At 43.9% G+C, this 25,049-nt stretch overlaps 1 protein-coding gene across 2 annotated transcripts; it reads left to right on the top strand.

Moving 5' to 3' along the window:
• The first annotated feature begins 11,943 nt into the window (after positions 1-11,943).
• CCSAP (centriole, cilia and spindle associated protein) lies at positions 11,944-21,166 on the top strand. 2 transcript variants are annotated; one of them, XR_004255270.1, is made up of 4 exons: positions 11,944-12,459; positions 16,351-16,637; positions 17,305-17,477; positions 20,276-20,358. XR_004255270.1 is itself a non-coding variant. In XM_032216525.1 (3 exons), the coding sequence occupies exons 1-3, from the start codon at positions 12,090-12,092 to the stop codon at positions 20,447-20,449; spliced, it is 831 nt and encodes a 276-aa protein (XP_032072416.1). In that variant the 5' UTR covers positions 11,944-12,089; the 3' UTR covers positions 20,450-21,166. The 2 variants fall into 2 exon arrangements, 1 of the variants encoding a protein (XP_032072416.1); XM_032216525.1 differs by lacking the exon at positions 17,305-17,477 and having other exon boundaries at positions 20,276-21,166.
• Positions 21,167-25,049: the final 3,883 nt, after the last annotated feature.

Consider the following 25,049-nt stretch of genomic DNA (forward strand, 5'->3'; position numbering starts at 1 on the left):
CTCCAAGGCCAGATGGCGCGAGTAATCAGGACCCTGGTCTCAGGCTGCTGTCGCTAAATGCCAGGTCTATAGTTCATAAGGCTCCTCTCGTTCGGGACTTAATTTTAGACAAGAGGGCAGACCTGGCATGTATTACTGAAACCTGGCTGGGCCCGGAGGGAGGAGTCCCCCTCGTAGAGATGTGCCCAGAGGGCTTTCAGGTGCTCCAGCAGCCAAGGGCCCAGGGAAGGGGTGGGGGTGTGGCCATTGTTATCCGAGAGTCTCTAGCACCTCGTAGGATCCCTGCTCCGGAGCTTGTCGGGTGTGAGTCCCTGCTGGTGAAGTTGGACCTCAAGGGTCAAGTGGGTGTGCTGCTAACGTACTTGCCTCCCAACTGCGTTGCAGCAGCCCTCCCCTTGCTCCTGGAGTCAATAGCCAAGCTGGCAGTTGAGTTCCCCAGACTTATGGTTCTGGGGGATTTCAACTTGCCTTCGCTCGGTGAACACTCTGATGGAGCGCAGGAGTTCATGGCTTCCATGACAACCATGGGCTTGACCCAAGTAATCCGGGGACCAACCCACTCAGCGGGTCACACGCTTGACCTCGTATTTCTCTCGGAGCAGTGGAATTGTGATCTTGGTCTGAGGGGTAGCGAGATCTTGCCCCTGTCATGGTCGGACCACTACCTATTGAGGCTTGACTTTCGGAGACCAAACCCCCACTGTAGGGAGGAGGAACCAACCAGGTGGTTCCGCCCCAGGCGACTTATGGACCCTTTGGGGTTCCAGACGGAGCTTGGGGTTATTCCTGATACTCTCGCCCGCAGTCCGGTGGAGACTTTGGTCGCTGCCTGGAACTCAGCAGCGACGGAGTCCCTTAACTGGATTGCGCCTCTACGGCCGCTCCGAGGCAGTGGATCCCGGAGGGATCCTTGGTTCACTGAGGAACTCCTGGAGATGAAGCGCCGGAAGAGACGCCTAGAGCACAATTGGAGGTCCAGTAAATCCGAATCGAGCCGAGCACTTTTAACAACCTGCATCAGAGAATACATTCGAGCAATCAGGACATCTAAGAGATCACATATTGCCTCTCTGATTGCGTCCGCTGAGTCACGCCCAGCCGCCCTGTTTAGGATAACCCGTTCCCTCCTAAATAGGAGGGACACGGGCGATCCGCTGCAGGGCAGGGCTGAGGATTACGTCCAATTCCTCGCGGACAAGGTTGCTCGGCTCAGGGCGGACCTGGACTCCAATCCTGCAGAACCAGCCGAGGCACTAAGGGATAATCTGGTAAGCCATCGCTGGATTGATTTTCAAGCTGTTACCCCTGAGGACGTGGACAAGGCGATGAGAGCTGTTGGCGCCTCCACATGTGTGCTGGACCCGTGCCCCTCCTGGCTGGTTGTAAACAGCAGAGAGGTGACACGAGGCTGGATCCAGGCGGTTCTTACCGCCTCCCTTTGGGAGGGGGTCTTTCCCCCTGCTTTAAAGGCGGCGGTGGTGAGACCCCTCCTGAAGAAACCATCCTTGGATCCAGCCATTTTAAACAACTATCGTCCAGTCTCCAACCTCCCCTTTGTGGGGAAGGGTGTTGAGAAGGTGGTGGCCTTTCAGCTCCAGCGATCCTTGGAGGAAGCCAGTTATCTCGATCCATTCCAGTCCGGCTTCAGACCTGGCTACAGCACAGAAACCGCTTTGGTCACATTGACCGATGATCTCTGGAGAGCCAGGGATGGAGGCCATGCCTCCATCCTGGTGCTCCTTGATCTCTCGGCGGCTTTCGATACCATCAACCATGGTATCCTTCTGCGACGACTGCGGGAGGTGGGGGTGGGAGGTACTGTTTTACAGTGGTTCTCCTCCTACCTCTCGGACAGGTCGCAGTTGGTGTTAGTCGGAGGGCAGAGATTGACCCCTAGGCCCCTAACACATGGGGTGCCACAGGGTTCGGTCCTGTCCCCCCTTCTTTTCAACATCTACATGAAACCGCTGGGTGAGATCATTCGACGGCACGGGATAAAATACCATCAATATGCGGACGATACACAGTTGTATCTGTCCGCCCCGTGCCAACTCAATGAAGTGATGGACGTGATGAGCCAGGGTCTTGAGGCTGTTAGAGACTGGATGGGGGTTAACAAGCTTGTGCTCAATCCAGAAAAGACCGAGTGGCTGTTGTGCTTCCCTCCCACGAATTGGCCAAGTGTTCCATCTCTCAGGCTGGGGGGTCAAATTGTACGCCCCTCAGATAGGGCTCGCAACTTGGGAGTCCTCCTGGACCCTCAGCTGACTTTTGAACACCATTTGTCAGCTGTAACCAGGGGGGCATTTGCCCAGGTTCGCCTGGTGCACCAGTTGCGTCCCTACCTGAACCGGGAGGCCCTCACAACAGTCACTCATGCCCTTGTGACCTCTAGGCTGGAGTACTGCAATGTGCTCTACATGGGGCTGCCCTTGAAGAGTATTCGGCGACTTCAGCTGGTCCAGAATGCAGCCGCATGAGCGATCGTGGGTGCACCTCGATTCACCCACGTAACACCTATCCTCCGCGAGCTGCACTGGCTGCCTGTTGATCTCCGGGTGCGCTTCAAGGTGCTACTTGTCACCTACAAAGCCCTTCATGGTATTGGATCTGGGTACTTGGGAGACCGCCTACTGCCAATCACCTCCACTAGACCGATAAGATCGCATAGATTAGGCCTCCTCCGAATTCCATCAGCCAGCCAGTGTAGACTGGCAACTACTCGGAGGAGAGCCTTCTCGGTGGCTGCTCCGACCCTCTGGAACGAACTCCCCGTGGAGATCCGGACCCTCACCACCCTCCAGACCTTCCACGCCACACTTAAAATCTGGCTATCCCGGCTGGCCTAGGGTTAAAGATTCTAACCCCTACTCGAATTGTATGACTGTTGAGTTTTTAAATGATGTAATGCTTTTATGTTGTAAATTGTTTGTCCTTCCCCCACCCCTTTTGAACTGTGAGCCGCCCTGAGTCCCCCCAGGGAAAAGGGCGGCGTACAAATAAAGTGAACTGAACTGAACTGAACAGAATGCAAATGAAATGTGCACCTTGGATATTTCCAGAGTATCTATCAAAACAGATGTCCACCAAAGGCAGGAAAAAATATATCATCAGAAACACAGAGAACTATTGCTATATACCAGTGGTAGTCAACCTGGTCCCTACCGCCCACTAGTGGGCATTCCAGCTTTCATGGTGGGCGGTAGGGGTTTGCTGTAACTCTGTTTTATAAATTTTATAAAGTAAAGTTACTTCCCTACTTTATAAATCACTATTAATGTGAAACTGGTGGGCGGTTAGAAAATTTTACTACTAACAGAGATACAAAACTGGGCGGTAGGTATAAAGAGATTGACTACCCCTGCTGTATACAGATAATCCATGCATTTTTCCGGGAGCTGACATAAACAAATGAAAGGAGGACTTGCTTCTTGTACATGCTCAGATGTTTGCTGCTATATTTACAAACTTTGTATTTTGTTATTGTTATGTGTTGTTATGTTACGTTAGATGTTTGCTCATATTATATTTGGTAAAATGCTAAAGGCTATAAAATGAAAGAGCAGCAAGGATTATGCTCTGTGGTGATTATAGCATCATATGGCATATGGATAGAACAATTCCAAAATAGCGACAATTAACCCTAGGAACATCACCAAAAAAGCCATAATATTATTCCTAAAAAAAGGTCAAGACTACTGAACAGGAGCTGTAGAAATTAGGGCAACAAACAGGCGGGCTCCAATTTTGGCTAGAAATGTTGTTACATAACCTGTATTAATCACAAACCAAGAATGAACACAGGGGAGACAGGTTTTTCATAGCTTTTAAAAGGCTGAGGAAGGAGGTGACAAAAAGGATGTATTTTGTTTCAGGCTCTACAGTATATGCTGCCTTGGAGAAAAAGGCACATATAAATCTGACAAATGTATCAGATAAATATAACCTCAGGGGATGCTGAAGAAGAGGCTTTAACTCCGAAATAATCACAGATAGAACCCACGGGTAGCTAGTGTGATAATACCCCAAAGAGAAAGTCATTTTTTATTCATTTGGTTTTAGATTGTGACATTTAATAAATGAAAATAATGGGTATTTCTTACATGAAGTTCAACCAAGGCATAGCTAAGGTAACACTTATTTTTGTTTTAAAATAAACAATATAAGGTCTAAAAATTAAATCCTATCAAGATAATACCTAGGTAAAACAAGTTAGGATTACAATGCAGAGTTCTGGGAAGGAACTGTAGGGAAGAATCAGCCCCTTAAAAAGAGTCTGATACCCTATTTTGCAACCTCCACTCTCACCTGCAGATAGCGTTTCCAAGTTGTGTTCTTGGATCCAGTTGTGAAGCAAAACAAGAGGGAAATTGCTCGTGCAAAATACATTTGCAAGAGGACAACTGTAAAGTTGGTTAACCAACTGCAAACTTTCTCTTTAAGTAATCTCCAATGCCCTCCCTTTAGATTAGCAGAAATCACTGTCTTTCCTTTTTTTTTTTTTTGGCTAATGCAAGATTTCATCCGTAGTCTGGACAATCATGATTTCAAGGAATTTGACTATTGACCCTAATAGGGTAGCAACTAAGAAACACACAAAGATATTGCCAGCAAACAAGAGAAAAGAGGACACATGCAGTGTTGCATATGCTAATTTCTATATGCACACATTTTTAAGTATTATTATTTAATGCCTCTCTCCATGACACAGAAGAGATTATGAACAGAGCACCTGATACTGTTTAGCATACACTCCAAAATAAATAGTGTTTAGGAAAAACTTCTAGGCTGGGAAAACCAAAGTGTCTCTGAAATATTCTTTGATTTCTTACGCTTCCTATATGCTTCATGATGTACGATCACCATTGAGCCCAACATTTATGTTGCTAAATGAAACATTTGTTAAGTGAATTTTGCTCCATTTTACGACTTTCCTTGCCATAGTTGTTAAGTGAATCATTGCCATTGTTAAGTTAGTAACACGGTTGTTAAGTGAATCTGGCTTCCCCATTGGCTTTGCTTCTCAGGTCTCAAAAGCTGATCACATGGCTCCAGGACACTGTGACGGTCATAAATATGAACCAGTTTCCAAGCATCTGAATTTTGATCATGCGAACCATGGGGGATGTTGCAACAGTCGGAAGTGTGAAAAATGGACATAAGTCACTTTTTTCAGTACCATTGTAACTTCAAACAGTCGCTAAATGCACTGTTGTAAGTTGAGGACTACCTATAGTTACCTAATGTCTTAACTTGCTTTCATTTTTTATAATCTAGGAACTGATCATTTTTCCTTCTCTTCTATCAGCAGTTATTATGGACAACAAACTGAAAATAAAGTGTAAAACAGTATCATTTAGTTTGTTCACACATTAGATAGAGGAACAGAGGGAAACTCAAGAGTTTGAACATAATTTTGGAGCCCAGTATTTCATGGCCTTCAACAGAACCAACGAGAAAGCAGGGGTGTGTATTGACAATTAGCTGTTCTTAGAATTCGCTAGGCTCAGATTAGCTAATGGCCCATTTCTGTCTGCCAACAGTGAGCCAATGTTCTCAGTTACATCAAAAGAATCTGAAGCATAGAATCAGTTTTACATCTGGGTGACAGATTGTGGCTTGTATTACAAGTGCAGATAGATAATGGATACACCAATGCTTTTTCTCTGTGTTGAAGAATATAGGTAGCATTTTTTTCATTTGCCAAACATAACATTTGAAAACTACAGGAGGATGATTCAATATAGGAGTCATTTGCTCAGTATATGGAACAGCTGGATTGAGATTTTTATCCCTGCCCCCCCTCCCCAGTGGGAATGATTGGCTTGTATAGATCTGCCAAAGCTTATCTAGGGATGGCTCTGAATTAAAGTGATGATTAACAGAATAACAAAGCTGAAAGGGACCTTGGAGGTCTTCTAGTCCAACTCCTTGCACAAGCAGGAACCGCTGTACAATTCTAGACAGGTGGGCTGTCCTCTCTCTTTTTAAGAGACTGTTTGACACCCCTGATCTACTGATTTACATGCAGTAGCAGTGGTGGGTGAACATTGTTCGAACCTACTATGTGGGTGTGGCCTCCTTTGTGGGAGTGACTTGCTGCCCATGTGACCGGATGGGAGTGGCTTGCCGCCCATGTGACCGGATATGAAGATGCCAATGACACTTGTCAGAACCACCTTAAATTACCTCTCACACAGCACTGGCATGCATAAGAGTATGATGTAAACTTGTTTTTTAAAAGGCATCTTTGGTTTGCGTTAAAACAACTTCAACACACGCAATGTTCTGATTGCACCACAAACACAGTAGTCATCCTTACCTTTCACAGAGGCACTGAGTTTTATAAATATGAGCATGATAGTGTAGAATAATCATATCCAAGGACCAGTGGTGGATTTCAAAAAACTTTGGAACCTCTTCTGTAGGTGTGGCCTGCTTTCCGGGTCCACTGGTGAAACCTCTTCTAACCGGTTTGGTAGATTTGACGAACCGGTTCTACCAAATAGGTGCGAACTGGTAGGAACCCACCTCTGTGCAGTAGGTTTTATTTGTAAACATGACCTAATCTGATCAAACCCACTTTTTATAAATATTGGGACTGGAAATCCATAATGAGAAATTAGGGATCTGAGACCTGCTCTTTATTGTGCTTACCACTCCAAATATGCATAGGAGATCCTTATTATGACTCTTTCACATCAGTTCTGGAAAAAAAAAACTACTGTCAGCCAGTGGTGGGATTCAGCCAGTTCACATCACTTCGGGAGAACCAGTTGTTAACTTTCTGAACAGTTTGGGGAACTGGTTATTGGAAGAAATCATTAGGGCAGAGAACTGGTTGTTAAATTATTTGAATCTCACTATTGCTGTCAGCATCTAGCTAGTTAATGTCTCACAAGTCATCGTGATGTTTTATCTACTGATGTTTTATCCACTGTTTCGAACACCAAACACTGTAAGATATTGGATATAGTCTGGAGACTATTGAAGACTCACAAATCACCCTGATCTTAGTGGAACCTGAGCACTTTCATATCTTACAGCTCACTCTCATTTGAACTGACTTCAAGATAGTTGTTCAGCAGCCCCTCTTCTCTATTTTAGGCCATGCACAAATTCCTTTTCGATGTTGACATAGAGATAACCTACAGGTTGCGAAATCTCATTGACACTGAATGTTGTACTCTCCCTCCCTCACTAGTGTACACAGTGTCCAGTTGTTGTCATCTCTTTATCATACTACATTGCAACTGGATCACAACAGTAAATTATCATGGGCACAAATATAATCTTTCCATGATGACACTAAGCCTTCCTAGAAATTTATGACTTGGAGGGGAAAAATATGATTGCCAGGCTTTTCTCTTAGGATGTGATTTTATTTTAAGAGGTGTTAAGTTTGGCTTTGATACTGTCTTACTGGCTATCATAATTAGGAGTGGAAAGAAACTTTTCTTTCTTGGTGCTCTTATGATTCCTTTACTCGCCCCTTTTTGTACTTGGTTTACAACAGTGGTTTGCACTGTAATTTTCCAGGCATTTACTTAGCATAGGTTTTCCCAACCTGATGCCTTTTGAAACTATCAGCTAAAATCTCCCCCTAGCATGAACAACGATAGCATGTGGCTATGGTTGCACATGGTCATAAAATGTGTGAATCCAGAGAAAATCTATCAACTATTTGCCTTATTAATTTGTGAAATCAATGAAACTATTGCAGATTATTAACTGTCCAATGTAATGCATATCTTTTCAGAAGAGTTTAATTGGACGTACATAACATAAGCATAAATGAAACAAAAATGAAAAAGTGAAATTCTATGCAGATTTAATCTCTCTGTCTATCTCAGTATGTTTTACTGAGTTTAAAAAGAGAGATGTTGGTCTTGATATATAGGATCAAATAATTAAACATCTGCCGGATTTCTTAAGCTATTTGGGTTTTGTAAAATGTTATGTTGCCTTAAACATACTTAAATCTTCCTTATATCATATTTTTCAGAGTATAAGATGCACCAAGATTTTGAAGAGGCAAATTAAAAAAAACATTTTTGCACTCTGCAGACCTCCCAAAAATGGCCTGTTTTTTTTAAAGGGCATGAATAGCTTTTAGGAAGTTTGTAAAGTGCTCCTGGGGGGTAGCCCCCTGTCAAAAAAAGGGCACACATAGCCTTTAGGTAGCTTATAGAGTGCTCCTGGGGGCTTGGGGCGGCCAAAATTGAGCAAAAAAAAACCCAGCCCGTTTTTAGCTCATTTCTGCCCTCCCCAGTTCCCAGGAGTACTCTATAAGCCTCCTAATGGGTCTGCACGGCCATTTTGGTGACGGGGCGGGGTTTTGGGAGGCAAAAAATGCTGTATTCAGTGTATAAGACGCACCCAGATTTTCAGTCTCTTTTTGGAGGGAAAAGGGTGCGTCTTATACTCTGAAAAATACAGTAATTATCAAGTACAATTTTTCTTTTTTCATAAAAATCTTTTTAGTCCTTTTGATAGCTTGCAATATTTCCATAGGTTAGTACTATGATACAAGCGAAGGCAAGAAAAATATTGTGGCACCCAAAATACTAAATATGGTTACTAATCTAACAAATAAATAGGTCAATATGGGTGCTGTAAGATATTTCTGAGCGTTCAAGCGTCATCAGATAACAATTGGGTGACTGCAAAATAGTTTTCTGCCATCTATTGGTCACCTGGATGTTTGCAGCCCAGATTTAGAAATCTTGATCATCACAGAGACAATCTGCCCATCTCTCAACCAGAATACTCTTTGAGAGCCGAGATCTACAACATGAATATAATAATTCACATAAAGTGATTAGAAAATCTTAAAAGTAATAATAGAAATAAACACTATTGTCATTATTTACCAGGCCAAAGCATCCAAATTGTCTTAAAGCTTTATAATAAATAAACAAAGAACAGTTGATTTGGGCTAAGTGAGCTATTTTATAAACCCAATAGAGGAAAAGATAACTATATGTCATTGCATTCTCTGTATATGCTGATGCCTGCTGTTGAAGAAGCATTGCTCAGTCTTTAAAGCAAAGTTCTTTCGGGGGAAGAAAATTAAAACGGAAGTCTCAAGAGGACCTCCAGTGGGCAAATTTAGGAATGATCTTGACCTATAAACAATCTTGACCACCTAACTCAATATAGATTTCAAAAGCTTAGAGATCAGTCTGAAATTGCACAATTGTTTTATGCAGAGACTTTTACAAATAATCTAAATTTCATAATATTACACTTTTAAGCCCATACATCTTAAAAGTTATTGATGCTGAGAAACACTGCCCAAGGGGAGACTTAGACTTACAACCCAGCAAGTTAAATTTGTGTTATTTTGTGATGTCTGAACACATTTAACTGCATTTCATTTGATATAGGGCAGGGGTGTCAAATGTTGTCACATCACGTCACGTGACGTATCACAACTTCCTCCCCACTTCGCTAAACCGGTGTGGGCATGGCCAGCACGTGATGCATCCGACCCATGGGCTGTGAGTTTGACACCCCTGATATAGGCTTGCAAAAATTAGAGGGAGGTGTGTTGGCTCAGCGGATTAAGATACAGGGCTTATTGGCTGGAAAGCTGGCAGCCCAGGTTCAAGACCGATGATCTATGTGACAAGGTGGGCTCTAATCCTTGTCCCAAACTGCCAAACCAGCAGTTTGAAAGTATACAAATGTAAGCAGATAGATACCACTTCACAGAGAAGGTATCATAATATCATGCTGACTCCATGATGTTATGCTAAAATGTGATTTTTTTCTTGCATTTAATTGTGTCTCATTCTTGAAGACTTCCTGGATAAGACCCTCAAGTTTTTGGGGCAAGGTTTTTCAGAAGTGGTTTGCCATTGCCTCCTTCCTAGAGCTGAAAGAGAGAGTGACTTACCCAAGATCACACAGCTGTGTTATGTGTTGTCTAATCCATGGCAGGACTAGAATTCATGGGTTGTAGCCTGATGCCTTAAACACTACTACATCAAAGCAGTTCTCTATCAATTCAATATTCATTGGATTGAGTACCCAATCATGCTCATCAAAGACAACATAATAGTGGTTGATAGCTGGAAGTTGTGCATTATGCTTTTCTAGCTGAACTCCGTTGGAATGTCTATCCAGCATTCTCAGAAAAAAAAAGAAGATCCATAGGAAATAAGATGTCAAAGAATACATAGCAGGACATAGCATTGCATGCATAAGTTAAGAAGACATGACACATACATCCTAAATGTCTTGTATGTAGGGTTCCTGAAGCAGTTTTTTTTGTGCTCCTGCTGCAAAGCAAAAGCAGCCAACTTACTCTAAAAAAACAAGGGTTGCTCTTAGTAGGATGCCTGGTGACTGCAGTTTTGCAATTTCCCCAGAAGCATTATGGAAATGATTTGTTGTTCCACACCTCCAGGACATTTTCTGACTTTAGCCCAGTCTAGTGCAAAGTACCAAGCAGGGCTCTTATTGCTTAACTTTCTCAGGATTAGCCAAGGTTGGATAATGCTATTTTATGAAGGAAGTCTTTCCAGCAAAGTTCTTTGGGAGTTGAGATCTCCTTTTTCAGCAAGGACTGATGAAGGATTTTCCTTCCAGATTAAAGGATCTGACTTCTCCCAGCTCCTGGTGCCCACTTCCTTCTGTTAAAAATGGGAAAGCTTTTTCATTTCATTTCCAAATCTCTAAAAATGCTTTGCTAGTATCAAAAGAAATGCCCTTCTGGGTTCATCTCCAAGTGGGGAAAAAGACATTGGAGACATGGAGGCTGTTTGGAAAGATGGTTTAATGGTGGACAGGACACATGGCTTGAGTCCTGAACAGAAAAGGTGATCACATGCTTCAATGTTGGGTGAAGAAGAAGAGAGCAGAGGAGAAATAGCGAGGAAGGGGTTTGCTGGGCTTTTTATAATCTGTTCAGCCCCACCTCTCTGTTTCCTATTCCTGTGTAAGAAATGTATTCTGATTGGTTGTCAGACTCCCATGGGGCCATACAAGGGCAACCCTCTAGGCTGTGTTTAGAATCCAGGTTTGGTTGAGTTCTCAGATGCTATGTGGTGAGTGGGTAAAGGTTAATCATGCCTTAATCCCATCACCCTGGAGCTGAAGGGGAGAACTCTTTATTATGTAAAGGGACTGGTTTGGGCATTTTAATGGACCATTGAGAAAGGGGGATGGGTAGGAAGCTGCAGGGACTTACTCTGTCTTTAAAACATGTTTCTCACTTTTTACATCAAGGGAAATATTCTGCCTTTTCAATATTTCCTAGGATATTTCATTTTTCTGGGAGAGGGCTGGGTGATAACTTTCTGCAGTGCAAAGGTGAAATGGTGCCCAAAGAAACTGCATTTCTGCTATCACTTGTTGTGGCACCCAGATTTGTGGTTGTGCTCAATGGGTGCCTGTTTACAGTGAGCGCAGGAGGGGAGGGGGGAATACTAGAGAAGAGGGAGATGTATTAGCATCCCAGATAAAAACATCACAATTAAACACCAATCTGCTATAATTTGCAATCATATACCTTAGACAATCCAAAGTACAAACGACAACATTTTGGAGCTAACACGACGGCCGTGATGCTTTAAGCCACAACTACGTGATGGCCTGGATCACGTGCGATAGATACCAGAGAGAGAGAGAGACTTTTTATAGTAGCAGCTTCACTGGTAAGTGGTTCAGATCTGGGAATTACGAAGAGTGCATGTTCTGCTTCCGGAACGAAATCGAAGAGTAACTGCTGTTGTTACCTTCCTCTTTATTAAATTAGACCGTTTCTTCCCCATCACTCCACTCCATTAAACTGCCAAGCAGCAGCATATTACCGCCTTTGATGTTTTCGAGGAGCTTAAAAGCCTGTTTCGTGACGTAGGCACAGAACCTCCAACTTGTACGTCGATTGGCTACAGGGAGCGGAGGCGGATACAGAACGTTGCTGTTTGTGTTTAAACGTTCCAGCGGGAGGGTGGGGTGAAGATCATGAAATAGGAGTGTGTGGGTTTTTTGGTGGTTTATTTTTTCCCCCGGGCGGTGAACAATCCCGATCGGAGGGAGAGATCCCGCAGAGCAGCTTGGATTTTGAAAGGCAATTCGCGATGGTGCCGTCGCGGTGCGTGAAAAGCGAGTACATGAAGTGCTTTAAAGAGCCGAAATGGGAGGCGTGCGGCCCCTGTTACCAGGAGTTACTGCGCTACCGCCTGAGTCGACGCCTCTTGGAACAGGCGCATCGGCCTTGGTTTTGGGACGATTGGGAGCAGGACATCAGCCTGAACGGAAGCAGCGGCAGCGGCAGCTCCCAATCGTCCCAGGGCACTTCCAGCCCTTTAGTTGTCCGGCAGCCGGAGGAAGAAGCGGCGCATCCTGCCGGGGAAATCGAAATCCCCGGCGGCGATCTGGGTCTCAACAGGATCAGCGCGGCCGGAGAGGCTTCCAGTCCGGCGCCGGCGGAACCTCCCGGCGGACACGGTATTTGCTCCAATGCCTGGGGAATGAAGGATGGGCCGGAGTAGTGGGATGGCGGTAAACAGTCTGTTGGAGTGACTCAGTGGGGTTAATAATAGTCGAGGTGGTGGGGCTGAGCTTTGGGCTCCGCAGCTCAGGGCTCTCTATCTCTCTCTGCCAGGCAGGCCTGCAGTCATTAAGAGAAGCAACATAACAAAAAGAAAAGCCGTGATCCACGGCAGAATCGACCCGGGTCCCTCGGGGGACTCTGCATTTGCCTAAGGCAACCAAAGCGGTGGATCCGAGCGCAGAGAGCAGGTGGAATCGAGCTGCAAGCAGGCTAGGCTCGAACCGACTTAAAAAACAAGGGCAGTTCTCTACTGTATAGGCAGGCAAAGAGATTAAAATAAAACAAACAAAAAAGCCAGTGTTTTCCTTTCCGGACAAAATTTGTCCGGATTTTTTTGCAGCCCCCGAGGCAACCTCCTGCGCCCCGCCGCTACCCTGCCTCGTCCTTGAGAGCCGCTGGTGTGGGCCTCTAGGCCGGGTACCAGAGCAGCTCTGCTCCCTCGGGTGAGGATGAGGAGGGCTGGGGGTGAGAGAGCGAGCCCTCCCCAAGACTCTGCAATGACCTTGAGCGGATAGCTAGGCCGTTTGCTTCGAGAAGGCAGGCCGTCGCCGGCCGGTTTGCCTGTGAACTGGAGGGCCGCTGGGAACCTAGGGTAGTTGGCCCCAGGACTCGTTTTCAGGGGCTTCCTTCGTGCAGCGGAGCTGGACCTCCGACTCTGAAGCGGGAGCTGAGTTTTAAAACCGGCCGAATTGCGAGGAGCGCGAAGGTTTTGGCTTAATGGGTCGCTTTACGCTCTTTCGTGCAGGGCAGGGAACAGGTAAGGCGTAAGGACCCAGCGGCCTTTCCGGCTTTCTTGACGTCGGTGTCTTGCCACTGAGCGCGGATTATGGCCGAGTTCTCCTTAATGAGAACCCATCTGGCAGGGAACGGGCGAAGGCGGATCTGCCTTTCTTTTCGCAGGACGTTGCTTCCACAGCCCCACCTGCAGGAACCCGACTGGTGGGAGGAGGAAGCTGCTCTGGCCTGCTAGGTTGTGTGGGAAAGCTTAATCCATATGGTTTGGGTGACCTTATTGCAAGGTGGCAGCTGGCTGGTTTAGAGATCTAATCACCCAGCGACGAACTGCTAAACTTCGATTCCCTCCCTCCCTCCTCATTGCATTGTTTTTTGAGCTTTAACCCCAATTAGGATCCATTACTCTCTCTCTCTCTCTGAGGAGAATATGTGGGCATACAGTTCTGGCCTTGTATTTGTTACTATGTATTTCAGCATGTTCCTGAACTTTAAAGAGCTTTCTTCAGCATAACTGCTCTGTGCTTTGTAGATTAAACACTGTCAAATGGCCTTATTTGAGTGGTAAAACAAGCTTCCTTTAAAGGTAAATAAAAGGTAAGCCCCTTGCTTTCTCTAAGTCACAAACTAACCATACTAACCCAACAGATGGACTGCTCTGAATCCAAGCTGGGTGTGGATCAGGTTTTGAAACCAATTGGTGCTAAAAATCAATAGGCTTACTTGTGCCTAACTCTCAGCTTGGTTGACTTCCAGTCTCCAGAATTTGTCAATGTTAAAAGAAGATGGAACTCCATTTATTTCATATGTTTGACAATGCCATCAAGACAGAATCTTCTCAGGGCAGCTTGCAACAAATGTAATCAATACACCTATAGTTGGAATTATATACAGTATAAAGTGAAACCACATATTTCATAAACTGCAATTAATTTGAAATATATTTAAATCTACCTTGCTTCATCAGAACATCTAACAGCTATTTGAAACTCTTCAAAGCCAACCTCATGGTATCATGAAAAGAATAAACAGATAATAGTAATAAAGTATTTTGAAACTCAGTCATATGACTCTTCTTCTTATAGAGAGATAAACAACATCAAAGAAGTTAGCAGAAGAGCCAAGTATTTATCAATTTACATACATACCTCATGCTCCTGACAAAGCCAGCCTACCTTTCACTAAGGAATTCATGTCTCTGAAACCATTTGCAAAATTTGGCAGCACAGTTTCCTACTTTTAAAATGGGAAATATCTTAAGAACAGCCCTTTAGTATGCTTAACATAAACAAACATCCCTTAACCTCTTAAAACCTAGAGGAGAAAACCATAAGAAATCCCAATTTTATGTCCCTAAAATAATTCAATGTGCTGTTCTACTGCCAAAATATTGTTCACCATGGTCTCAAACACATCTTTGATTGGTCTTGTAAACAGAAATCCCACCCCCTTGATGACTCACAGTACATTTTCTGGTTCATTTGGAATTTTATTAGCTAGAAGAGTTGTGGTGGCTCAGTGGTTAGAATGCAGGACTGCAGGCTAATTCTACTGACTGCCAGCAGTTCGATGGCTCAAGTGACTGGCTTAAGGTTTACTTAACCTTCCGTTCTTCTGAGGTTGGTAAAATGAGGACCCAGATTGTTGGGGGAAATATCCTGACTCTGTAAACCACTTTGAGAGGCTATAAAGCCCTATGAAGTGGTATAACTATCTAACTGTCTAAATTTAACTGCTATTACTATAGGTCCACTCAAAGTTTAGTTTCAGTCCATTTGTGAAATACATTGTCAAGGCTAGCACTTACTTTGCTGGCAGATAAAAACCAATTTTACAATAGGCTCTGAAATGCTAATATTATGAAATAGGGTTCTCTTTCCATACAATCTGCAAAATAAAACAAATGGAAGACATATGTACAATTGATGTACATGGCATATATGATTATAAATGATAGTAGGGAGAATGATAATGGAAAAATTTCAATATAATGTTGTTAATTGTTTAAGGATGATGTTATATGATACTGGCTTAGATGACCCTTAGTCATTTTGCTGATACCATGGACATTATTATATTTCTAATGTTAAAACTGTTGTTTAAGTAACCTTCTGTTACTCCCAATTATATGCCTTCCCCATAGGCTTTCAATAATAAGAATCAAAAACACAGCTTGCTGCTTATGTAAGTCATTGCCATGGTAGCATGCATTTTAAAAGTTGCATAAGCTTTTAGATGCCAGCCAAAAATAAGCAGGATTTGCAGATTTTTTTCCCTGGGAGTTGTAACACAGCCCGAAATGACAGCAGCCAAGATGGAAGAGCACTTTTTTTCTCACATGGCACAATCTGTGGTCCTTGATCTGCTTGGGGAAAAGTACTGGAATATTGTATGACCATTTCTGGATGTCCTTCCTTTGCTCCTACAACTTTACTGTTTGATTTAGAATCAGATCTAACTCTGGTTCACTTCTCCATTCACCTATGAGGTTTGATGGAATAATATTTCTCAGACTAACCTATCTCACAGGATTGTTGGGAATGAAAGAAAATGGGAGGGATGACCAAATTATTGAAGGGCACAGTGGTGAGAATACAGTACTGCAGGCTACTTCTGCTGACTGCCAGCTGCCTGGAATTTGGCAGATCGAATCTCATCAGGCTCAAGGTTAACTCGGCCTTCCATCCTTCCAAGGTTCGTAAAATGAGGACCCAGATTGTTGGGGGCAATATGCTGATGTTGTAAACCACTTTGAGAGTGCTGTAAACACTGTGAAGCAGTATATTAGTCTAAGTGCTATTGCTATTGTCTCCTTGGAAAAAGGGAAATTAAATGAATGAATAGGATGCAAACAGCTATTTCTCCTAAGGTGCAAATGTGGAATAAGAGAGCGTTAAAATGGGCCACCTTACATTCTAGATCTGCAATGGCTATAAAAGAGGGAACCGCTTCCTTCAATTCCAAATCAATCAAAAGAGTTATGCTGTAGATGAGATTCATTGTCTGCACTTTGGGCAGGCTAAAACAAAGTTCACTTGTCATTTTCTTCCCAGAGGTTGACGTTCAAGAACAATCGGAAGGGAAGGCTATTGTCAAGAAAGATGAAAGGAAAACTGCAGGGAAAGGAATCGACAGCTCAAGTTGTCCGCAAAAGCAGCCTTTGAGTCAGAAGAGTGCCTCCAGCAGGCAAGGTGACAGAAAAGGAGCAAAAAACCCACAAAGGACAGAAACAACATTGGAAATAAAATACCCTTTTGCTTTGTATGGTTGGGGTGAAAAGCAGACGGACACAGGCAGTCAGAAGACACACAACGTCCGAGCATCTGCTTCAGTAAATGAAGTAAGCAAAAGAAATATGTGTTTTAGGAAGATACTGGCTGGGAAATTCTGGGAATTGAGGGCCACCCATATTAAAGGGGCCAAGTTTAAAAAACACTAGTCTAAATATTTGCTTTATGCTAACCCTGTGTTAGGCAGGGGATTTGCTGTCCAAGATGAACTAGCATTTTGCTGCTTCCCTGCCTTTGTGCTATGGGATGCTGAACACAATCAGATTTAAAAAACAGATTTAAAAAACTTTAAAAAAAAACTTTTTTATTGTGTTACTTATTGGATAGGAAATCTAGAACATGTGGATCTAAGTTTGGAGTTTTCCTCTCATATTTAGGTTCCTGTGTCTGAAGCTAATTCCCTCCAGGGTAATTTGGAAATAACAAGCCTTGCTGGGTCATATCCAAGCATATCTAATTCCAGTCCCCCCAGTGGCAAGCCAGTTCCCAGGGGAAGCCTGCAAGCAGTATCCGGAAGCCTATTAATGTGCTTGATACAGGAGGCATTGTTTTGCCCCAGAGGAGACACCCTGAAGATATAACTGATTGTTTCCTTGGGCTGTTAACATGTCAGGGTTAATCATAATCCCGTGGTACAAAATGGGTCTAAATCCTTGTTTCTTGTTGATTCTGGTTTAATGACAAGTTTTTTGTTTTGTTTTTTGGCTGCCATTTCAGTGCTGCTGTGGAAGGAACTCTTGATGCTAGAATTATGACTTAGCCCCTATCAAAATCAGCATAAGATATATGTAAAAACAGCAGTCAGGATGAGCACAAGTTTAGGAATGGCACAAAACATTGAAGTGCTGATGACACCACCTTGATAGGAACTTGAGTGCCATTGAGAAGCTGTAAGTTCTTGCAAAATAACGTTACTGTACTTCTGAGAGCGTTGTGAAGAAGAGAAAGTAGAAAAGGAAAGCCCTAACAATAACTATATACTGATTAAACCTCTATGTATGCTATCTTAATCAACTAAAATTAATAATGGCATATTAAGTAAATATTAAGTATAAATGAACTTGAACCAATTTCCAAAAGTCCATGTGATGTAATGGCAATTTCTACTCAAGTAAAATTAGTGGTACCTATAGTAAGGACTGATCAAAAGATATGCATTTTTGCTCTGAAGATGCGAGAGACTGTGGAATTTGACAAAGGAGTACATTCATACAGTATTTATGAACAGATAAGAAAGTATTTGTAAAAAACAGGGAATTCAGCCAACCATATTTCAGCTTCATAGGTTCTGTAATGAACTACTGTAGCTTGTTGTCTCTGTTCTTCCTTTCCTGTGAGTTAGTCTGCCAGCTAGGACATCTTGTAATAATGATATTTTTTATGTTCACCCAAATGAGAAAACTTAATAGCTTGGAAACAAGAGGGAACGTAAAATGAAATTGAAGTGAGTTGTTTATATTGTTATTAAGCTATTAACTACAGCTTTCTAATTTGGAAAACAATGGGGCAATACATGCTGTTAACAGAAAAGCTTCTTGGTTATAGTTGGCCTAGACCAGGGGTCGGCAAACTTAAACACTCAAAGAGCCATTTGGACCCGTTTCCCACAGAAAAGAAAACACTGGGAACCACAAAGGTCCTAACTGGAAGCCCCCCTGTTCAATTCTGGAACTGACCAGAAGTTCAGTTCCCCCACCATAGAGTCTCTCCCCCCCCCCCCATCGGAAGCTCCTCTCAAAATTGTGGCACTGACTGGTGACGGAACCACAGCAGAGGGAGGAAAGAGCCACATGTGGCTCCAGAGCCGCAGTTTGCTGACCCCTGGCCTAGACCAAGAAGCAGATATATGAAGAAATTCATATTTTGACTTATTAAGCTGAAATATGGTTATCCAAGCATGCATAATATTCTCTAAAAGTGTTTTTCAACCACTGTGCCGCGGCACACTAGTGTGCTGTGACATAGTGTAAGGTGTGCCGTGGGAGAATTACTTTATATATAGTCAATATAGGCACAGAGTTAAATTTTTTTAACATTTTCTAATGGTGGTGTGCCTCGTGATTTTTTTCATGAAAAAAGTGTGCCTTTGCACAAAAAAGGTTGAAAAACACTGCTCTAAAACATCTTGCTGCCTCAATAAAAGCAGAGCTATCCATAACTAAGATCTTTTGCACAATATCCATTGATCTTATTTGAGTAATGTTTCATAGAATGCCCATGCCATGTGGTCATACCTATGTGAAAAGCTAACAAACAAGAATTGTATATGTTTCTGGTGCCAGGCCCAATTTCAAATAAGAGTAAATACTATACAATAGAAATGGTCTGTCAAGGAGTTGTAACTTGAATGCAAGGTAGGAAAGCCCCTTCCTCAATTCTTAAGTGTGAAAGCCAAGCACCCAAATAATAATCTTATCACGTTTTTTGCCTTTGCAAAGTCAGGGTGTGTCCTAAGCGTGACTCATCTGGCCTTCGGGCCGCCAGTTTGACGGGTCTGTTGTATAAGCTTTCTGTTGCAATTCTTGGTTTGATTTATCAGCAGGTGACTGAAATCCATACTGGTGAAAAGTCAGTTCATATTGATCAAAGGGAATCCAGAAAATTTGTTACTAGTTTTAGATAAGATGGGGAATTTAGGAACCAGTTTTGGCCATATAAAAGTACTGATCTCTTCCTAGATGACTTTTTTTTTAAAAAAAGAAGTGAAAGCAACATTGTTTTTCTTAAGGAAAATGGATAACACAGCTGAATTGTTCAGCAAGTGCAAGGTGCTAATTGCTTTTTTTTAAATTAAGGAATGTTTTGAATAAGACATAAGCCAGTCTTTCCTTGAGTTATTTTTGTTTCTAGTGAAAATTAATCTCTGTTAAGGCAAGGGAACCAAAACAAGTATCCTAGCACATAGTATTTTTTAATGGTATTGTACTATTATTTCATAATATATGTATTCTATATCAAATTAAGCCACAAAGTTTGTGTGCTTTTATCCAGATGTCTGTATGTCAAATGCTACTTTATAGGCACAGTTCACCTATTAATATTGTAGTTTTTAATTTTATCTATTTCTATGATTTCTGGATTTTTATTTTATTTTTCTGTTTAGCTCCTCTCATAATGTAGCTAAAATTATTAATTATGATACTGATAGGTCTCAATTATATTGCATATTATTTTGATAGGAAACTGTCCAGAGTTGGTTGAAAGATAGATGGCTATATAAATGTTTAAAATAAATAAAAAATAAAGCAATTAGGCAGTACTAGTAAATATTAACAGAAATCTTAGCATAGAATAACTATTGGTTGGTAACTTCAGGAGTAATCATTCACAAAATTGAAAAGCAGAATAGGAATACATTAAACTTTGCATATTTTGTGCAAATGTTATGAAATAGGACTAACAGTTGAATTTAATAAGCCACCTCTTACTGAGTGAAATATTCATAAAAGGAATCTATATAATGCAGTATATTTCAAACTTGGCAACTTTTAAGATGTGTGAAATTGCTGGCTGGGGAATTCCGGGAATTGAACTCCATACATCTTAAACTTGCCAAGTTTGAAAAGCACAAATATATCAAAATTCCAAATTAGTATTTAGAAGACTATTTGGACATGACTTTCACCAAGTGATTTCAAAGCTGTATTTTTTACAACCCTTCCTCCCTATTTTTAAACTGTCTCTGTAGATACACGAATCTGCATTAAGAGCAAAGAACAGAAGACAAGTGGAAAAAAGGAAGTTACCACAAAGACGGGTACACACAGCAGAAGTAGAAAGAACATGGACAACCAAGCCTTCAGGTCCAGACAGTCCATGGGTGACAGAATACATGAGGTGTTACTCAGCACGAGCTCGGTGATTGGAGTTCTAAATTTTTTTAAATTCAGAGTGCTTTGAAAACAACTAGGACACCGGTAGAAAACTCCAGACTATTATGCAAGGGTTTTCCATTTTTTATCAACGGGTTTTTCCAGCAGTTTGTTACATTTATTTATATTTTAACTACTTAACCTTTGCAGCAGCAGCAGATCCATATTGATGAGAATTATATTTAACAATATAGGTCCCTTACTAGATTTATTTATTTATTTATTTTTTAAGGAAAATGTCAAGAATTGACCTTCGGATGAAAAAACTAAAATTGAGTAATACATTTTTAAATCAAGCAAGTCAATATTTTCTTGAAACGGCTTTTTTCTCTATAGTTACTGAATTATACCAATCTTGTGCCAACAGAAAAGTGGTTGCACTAGAGTTACATTGAAAGCATCCAACTTTCAGTGCAATTATTGTAAAAATAATCATGAAAACTTGACAGCAATGGATTTGTAAAGATTCTTTCTGGACAAATGAAGGTCTCATTAAATTATGATATGAGCTGATTGGCAATAATTTATAAAAGGACTGCACACTTTACAAATTAGCAGGTAAAAAAATGTTTTGTGGAAGCTGACCATCGGATTCCTTAGACAACCCATTGTTTCCTCACTGGAATGGCCAAAACAAGATTTTTGTTTATCCAGCTTAATGAAATCACAATGTGGACTAAAAGACATGAGTATTTGCAGAGGTATCTGTCGAAGACCTATACCTGGAAATGTTAAGACTGTTTTTAGAACACAAAAAAAATCTCCTTTTCATAAAGGTATAGTGACTTTTGAGGTTTACATTCCTGCTGTAGATGTTGTGACCATACAAAATTGGATATTTTGGTGCAATAGATTAGTAATATCCTGTGACTGTGGTTTGGAACATTTGCTATCATGAACCCATTGTACCAAATGATAGATAGACAATCGTTAACTATGATGGGCTAATGACTAGTTTGTAAAGTAAATGGTTTTAAACTTTTTTTGTAGTAAAATGCTTCATTTTGAGCAGACTTACAACACATTCAGTGAAGTTTTGTTAGATAAGGCTTCTGCACAGTGACTTTTATAACATTAAAACACTGAATTCTCCAGTGCACTGCTCAGAGAGCCCAAATGCTGGGTTAACACAGCCTATCTGCCCTTGGACTGAGTGATGTTTTTCTTGACCACGCCTCCCTTTGCCTGCACATGCTCAATTCGAAAACTCAGTCCGCCCGAGTTAGGGCTGTTTTGGGAGACCTCCAGTCTAAGAGCAGAAAGGCTGGAAAAAGTTTCCCAATTTGGACCACGTTTAAATTCTCAGATAGAGGAAATCACGCTTCTACATCAGGTCTGTCTATTTGCCTCCAGTGAGGCTTCCGTCGCTTTAAGAGAAGGGCTGCCGGGTTTTCCCTGCTGTTGCTAATTGCAAGCACTGCAGGGGGTTGGAAAGGCTTGCACAGCGGGGGCTGGCTAGCAAGGGAGCAATTAGTGGGATAAACCAAGTTCCCTGTTGGAACAGGGGCGTCCCAGGGGGAGGAAAAGTCCAGCAAGGCTCTGAGAAGGCTCTAAAGCAGGTGAGCCGGATTGCTAGGATTCCCTCGCCTGCTCCATTTTGCCCGGCAACAGCAGCGACGGCTGGAGCCTTCGCGCGCCTTTCAGGGCTGGAAAGAGCGGGAAGCGGCTGCGTGCGCACCCCCGCCATTTTGGATCGCTCCGACTCACTGGGCAGAGCGGCAGAGCTCAGAGCGTGCGAGGAACAAGGCAGCAAGAAGAGCCCAGCCAGCCAACGGAGCCTCAGCGAGCCCTCAACGACTGCAGAACGCCGGGGGGAGGCTGGGGGCTAGTCTGGGAAGCCAGCTAGTCTCTCCCTCCGGAAAATAAGCTAAGTCTCGGGGAACCGAGGGCGGTGGGAGGAAGGAAATCCGACCCCAAGGCGGCCCTTCCCTCCTGGAGATTCTGCCAGCGCTTTTGGACTGCAAAGGCCAGCGCGTGCCCATCCCAACTCCAGCTATCTTCCAGGCCTCGTGGGCACCTGAAATGGCTGAGGAATGCAGGGAGGCCTTAGGGGATCAGGTGGGGCCCTCCAGCAAGCGCTGCAAGCTGGATCCCTCTGTAAATAAAGGCAAAGGGCACAAAGGCTCACTTGAAAGGTCTTCCCCAAGAGCCACAGTGGATCCCAGGGAGGTTTCAAGGCCCCTTCAGCCAGAACCTAGCCCAGACCGTCGCAGCAGGGAGTCAGCTTCCCCTGATCGTGAGGCCCAATCCCCCGGGGACAGTGAATTCTTGTCTGGGGATAACTATGCATCCAGGGATCCATCTCCTGAAGCATCTTGGGGGTACCCCGACTCCCCTAGCTCCTCCATCGGAGAGGAACGAGATTCTGTCCAGAATTCCCCCTTTGGGAAGGGTGGATCCAGCTCAGGCAGGCCTAGCCGTCGCAGGCCCAGTAAGCAAAAGAAAAAAAGGGGAAAAAGTCCTGCTCTTTCGGATGAAATGAGGGAGGTAATTGCCTTAGCCATCTCCCAAGGGATAGCTGAAGGCATTAAGCGCAAGGGCTCTCGCAAGGGCAAGGCCCCAAAGGAGAAACGCAAACCTAGGGCCTCCACCTCTAAGGAGCCTGTATCCTCTCCATCTTCAAGCCCCTCTCACTCTGGGTTATCAAGTTCTGAGCAGGAAGAAGGGGAGATTTTCGCCCTTTCCGAAGACGAAAACCCCACCCCTGACAAGCCAAAATTCTCTGGCCTATTTCAACCGTCATTATTCAAGTCTATCTTACACAAAGCCATGACGGCCACAGAGTTAGGCCCCACCTCCAGGCCTGAGGCCTCTCAGGCTTCCACTTCCAAGGATCTTAAGCATGGGTTGTTCAAAGAGACAGTAGAAACTCCCGAGGTTATTCCTGTGCCAGACCTATTTATGGACGCGGTACGGCGCTAGTGGCTACAGCCGGGCACCCTGACCAACCCCAGTGGGGGGGATAGAACTCTATATGCAGTAGAAGATAAAATGGAGGAAATCCTCAAATTCCCAGAAGTAGATGCCCCAGTCGTGTCTCTGACTTCCAATTCCAACCTGCCAGCTGAGCTCCTAGAGGGACTTAAGGCAGAAGATAAGAGGTCAGAAAAGGCATGTCAGAAAACACACATGGCGTCTGCCTGGGCCATCAAGGCATCCACCTCTGCCTCCTTTTTTATTAGGGCCACCCTATTCTGGCTGCGCCAACTCAGGTCCAGACCCCCGCCCAGGAAATCTAGGCGGCGCCATGAGCTAACCAAGATTATTACCGCTGTCGAGTATTCGGCGGATGCCACCTTGACAGCAGCAAAATTCTCTTCAAGAGCTCTAGCTTTCAATATCACCTCCCGCCGCCTCCTATGGCTCAGGCACTGGCAGGCCGAAATGAAGGCTAAATGGAAGCTGGCATCGGCCCCATTTAAAGGGGGCTTTCTGTTTGGAGAGGCCCTGGACAAGTTTGTCACCGAAACCAAGGACAAACGCAAGATCCTTCCGGCAACCTTTAAAAGGGGTGACCGGAAAGGGGCGGGGTCCTTTCGTAAGAGACCCTACAGGAGCCAGGAAACAGGGCAATCTTCTCACCCTTCCTCCTATCAGAGGCCCTTTCAGGCAGGGGGGGATAGGCACCAAGACAGATCCTTCGGGGCTCGTGCCAACCAATCCCAGTCTTCCTTTTGGAGACCATTCCGAGGAGGAGGAAACAACAGTGGTGGATCCCGGCCCTTTCGTAAGGGAAAGTGACGGTCACAGGGATCCCCCCATCGGGGGTCGGCTACGGCTGTATGCCGACAGGTGGGAGGAGATAACATCGGACAAGTGGGTCCTCAACACCATTCGCAAGGGCCTTCTCCTGGACTTCCTATCCTTTCCCCAAAGAAAGTTTATCCGCTGCCCTACCCCCAGGAACCCAGAAAAGAGGGAACGCATGAGGGCAGAAATCTGCCATCTCCTAGAGATAGAGGCGATAGAGCCAGTCCCCAGGGATCAGCAGGGGAGGGGCTTCTATTCGATCCTCTTCCTAGTGCCCAAAAGTTCAGGGGGGTGGAGGGCCATCTTGGACCTCAAGAGCCTAAATCAGCATCTGGCTTACAAGAGGTTCAAGATGCAGTCACTCCACTCCATCCTGGGCTGTGTGAGGGAGGGATCAATAGATCTCAAAGAGGCCTACCTGCATGCCCCCATCCATGTGGCCCACAGGCGGTTCCTGAGGTTCTACGCGGAAGGGAAGCATTTCCAGTACAGGGCTCTTCCCTTCGGGCTATCATCTGCGCCCAGAACATTCACCAAAATTCTGGCAGTGCTAGCGGCTCATCTCCGCAACCATCCGGTTCGTCTGGAATGTTATTTAGACGACATAATCATTCACTCTCTCACCACCAAGCAGGCACACCGCGATGTTTCTCTAACTGTGCAGACCCTGCAGTACCATGGCTTCTCTGTCAACATGGAGAAGAGCCAGTTCCGACCATCCACCTGTATACAGCACCTGGGTGCGGTCATCAACTCCACCTCCTGCCAGGTATTTCTTTCGCCAGACCGGCTGTCGAACCTGAGACGCAGAGTGAAGCACTGCAGCCTTGCCAGGTCGGT

The sequence above is a fragment of the Thamnophis elegans genome, chromosome 4, assembly GCF_009769535.1.
Source record: "Thamnophis elegans isolate rThaEle1 chromosome 4, rThaEle1.pri, whole genome shotgun sequence".
NCBI lineage: Eukaryota > Metazoa > Chordata > Lepidosauria > Squamata > Colubridae > Thamnophis > Thamnophis elegans.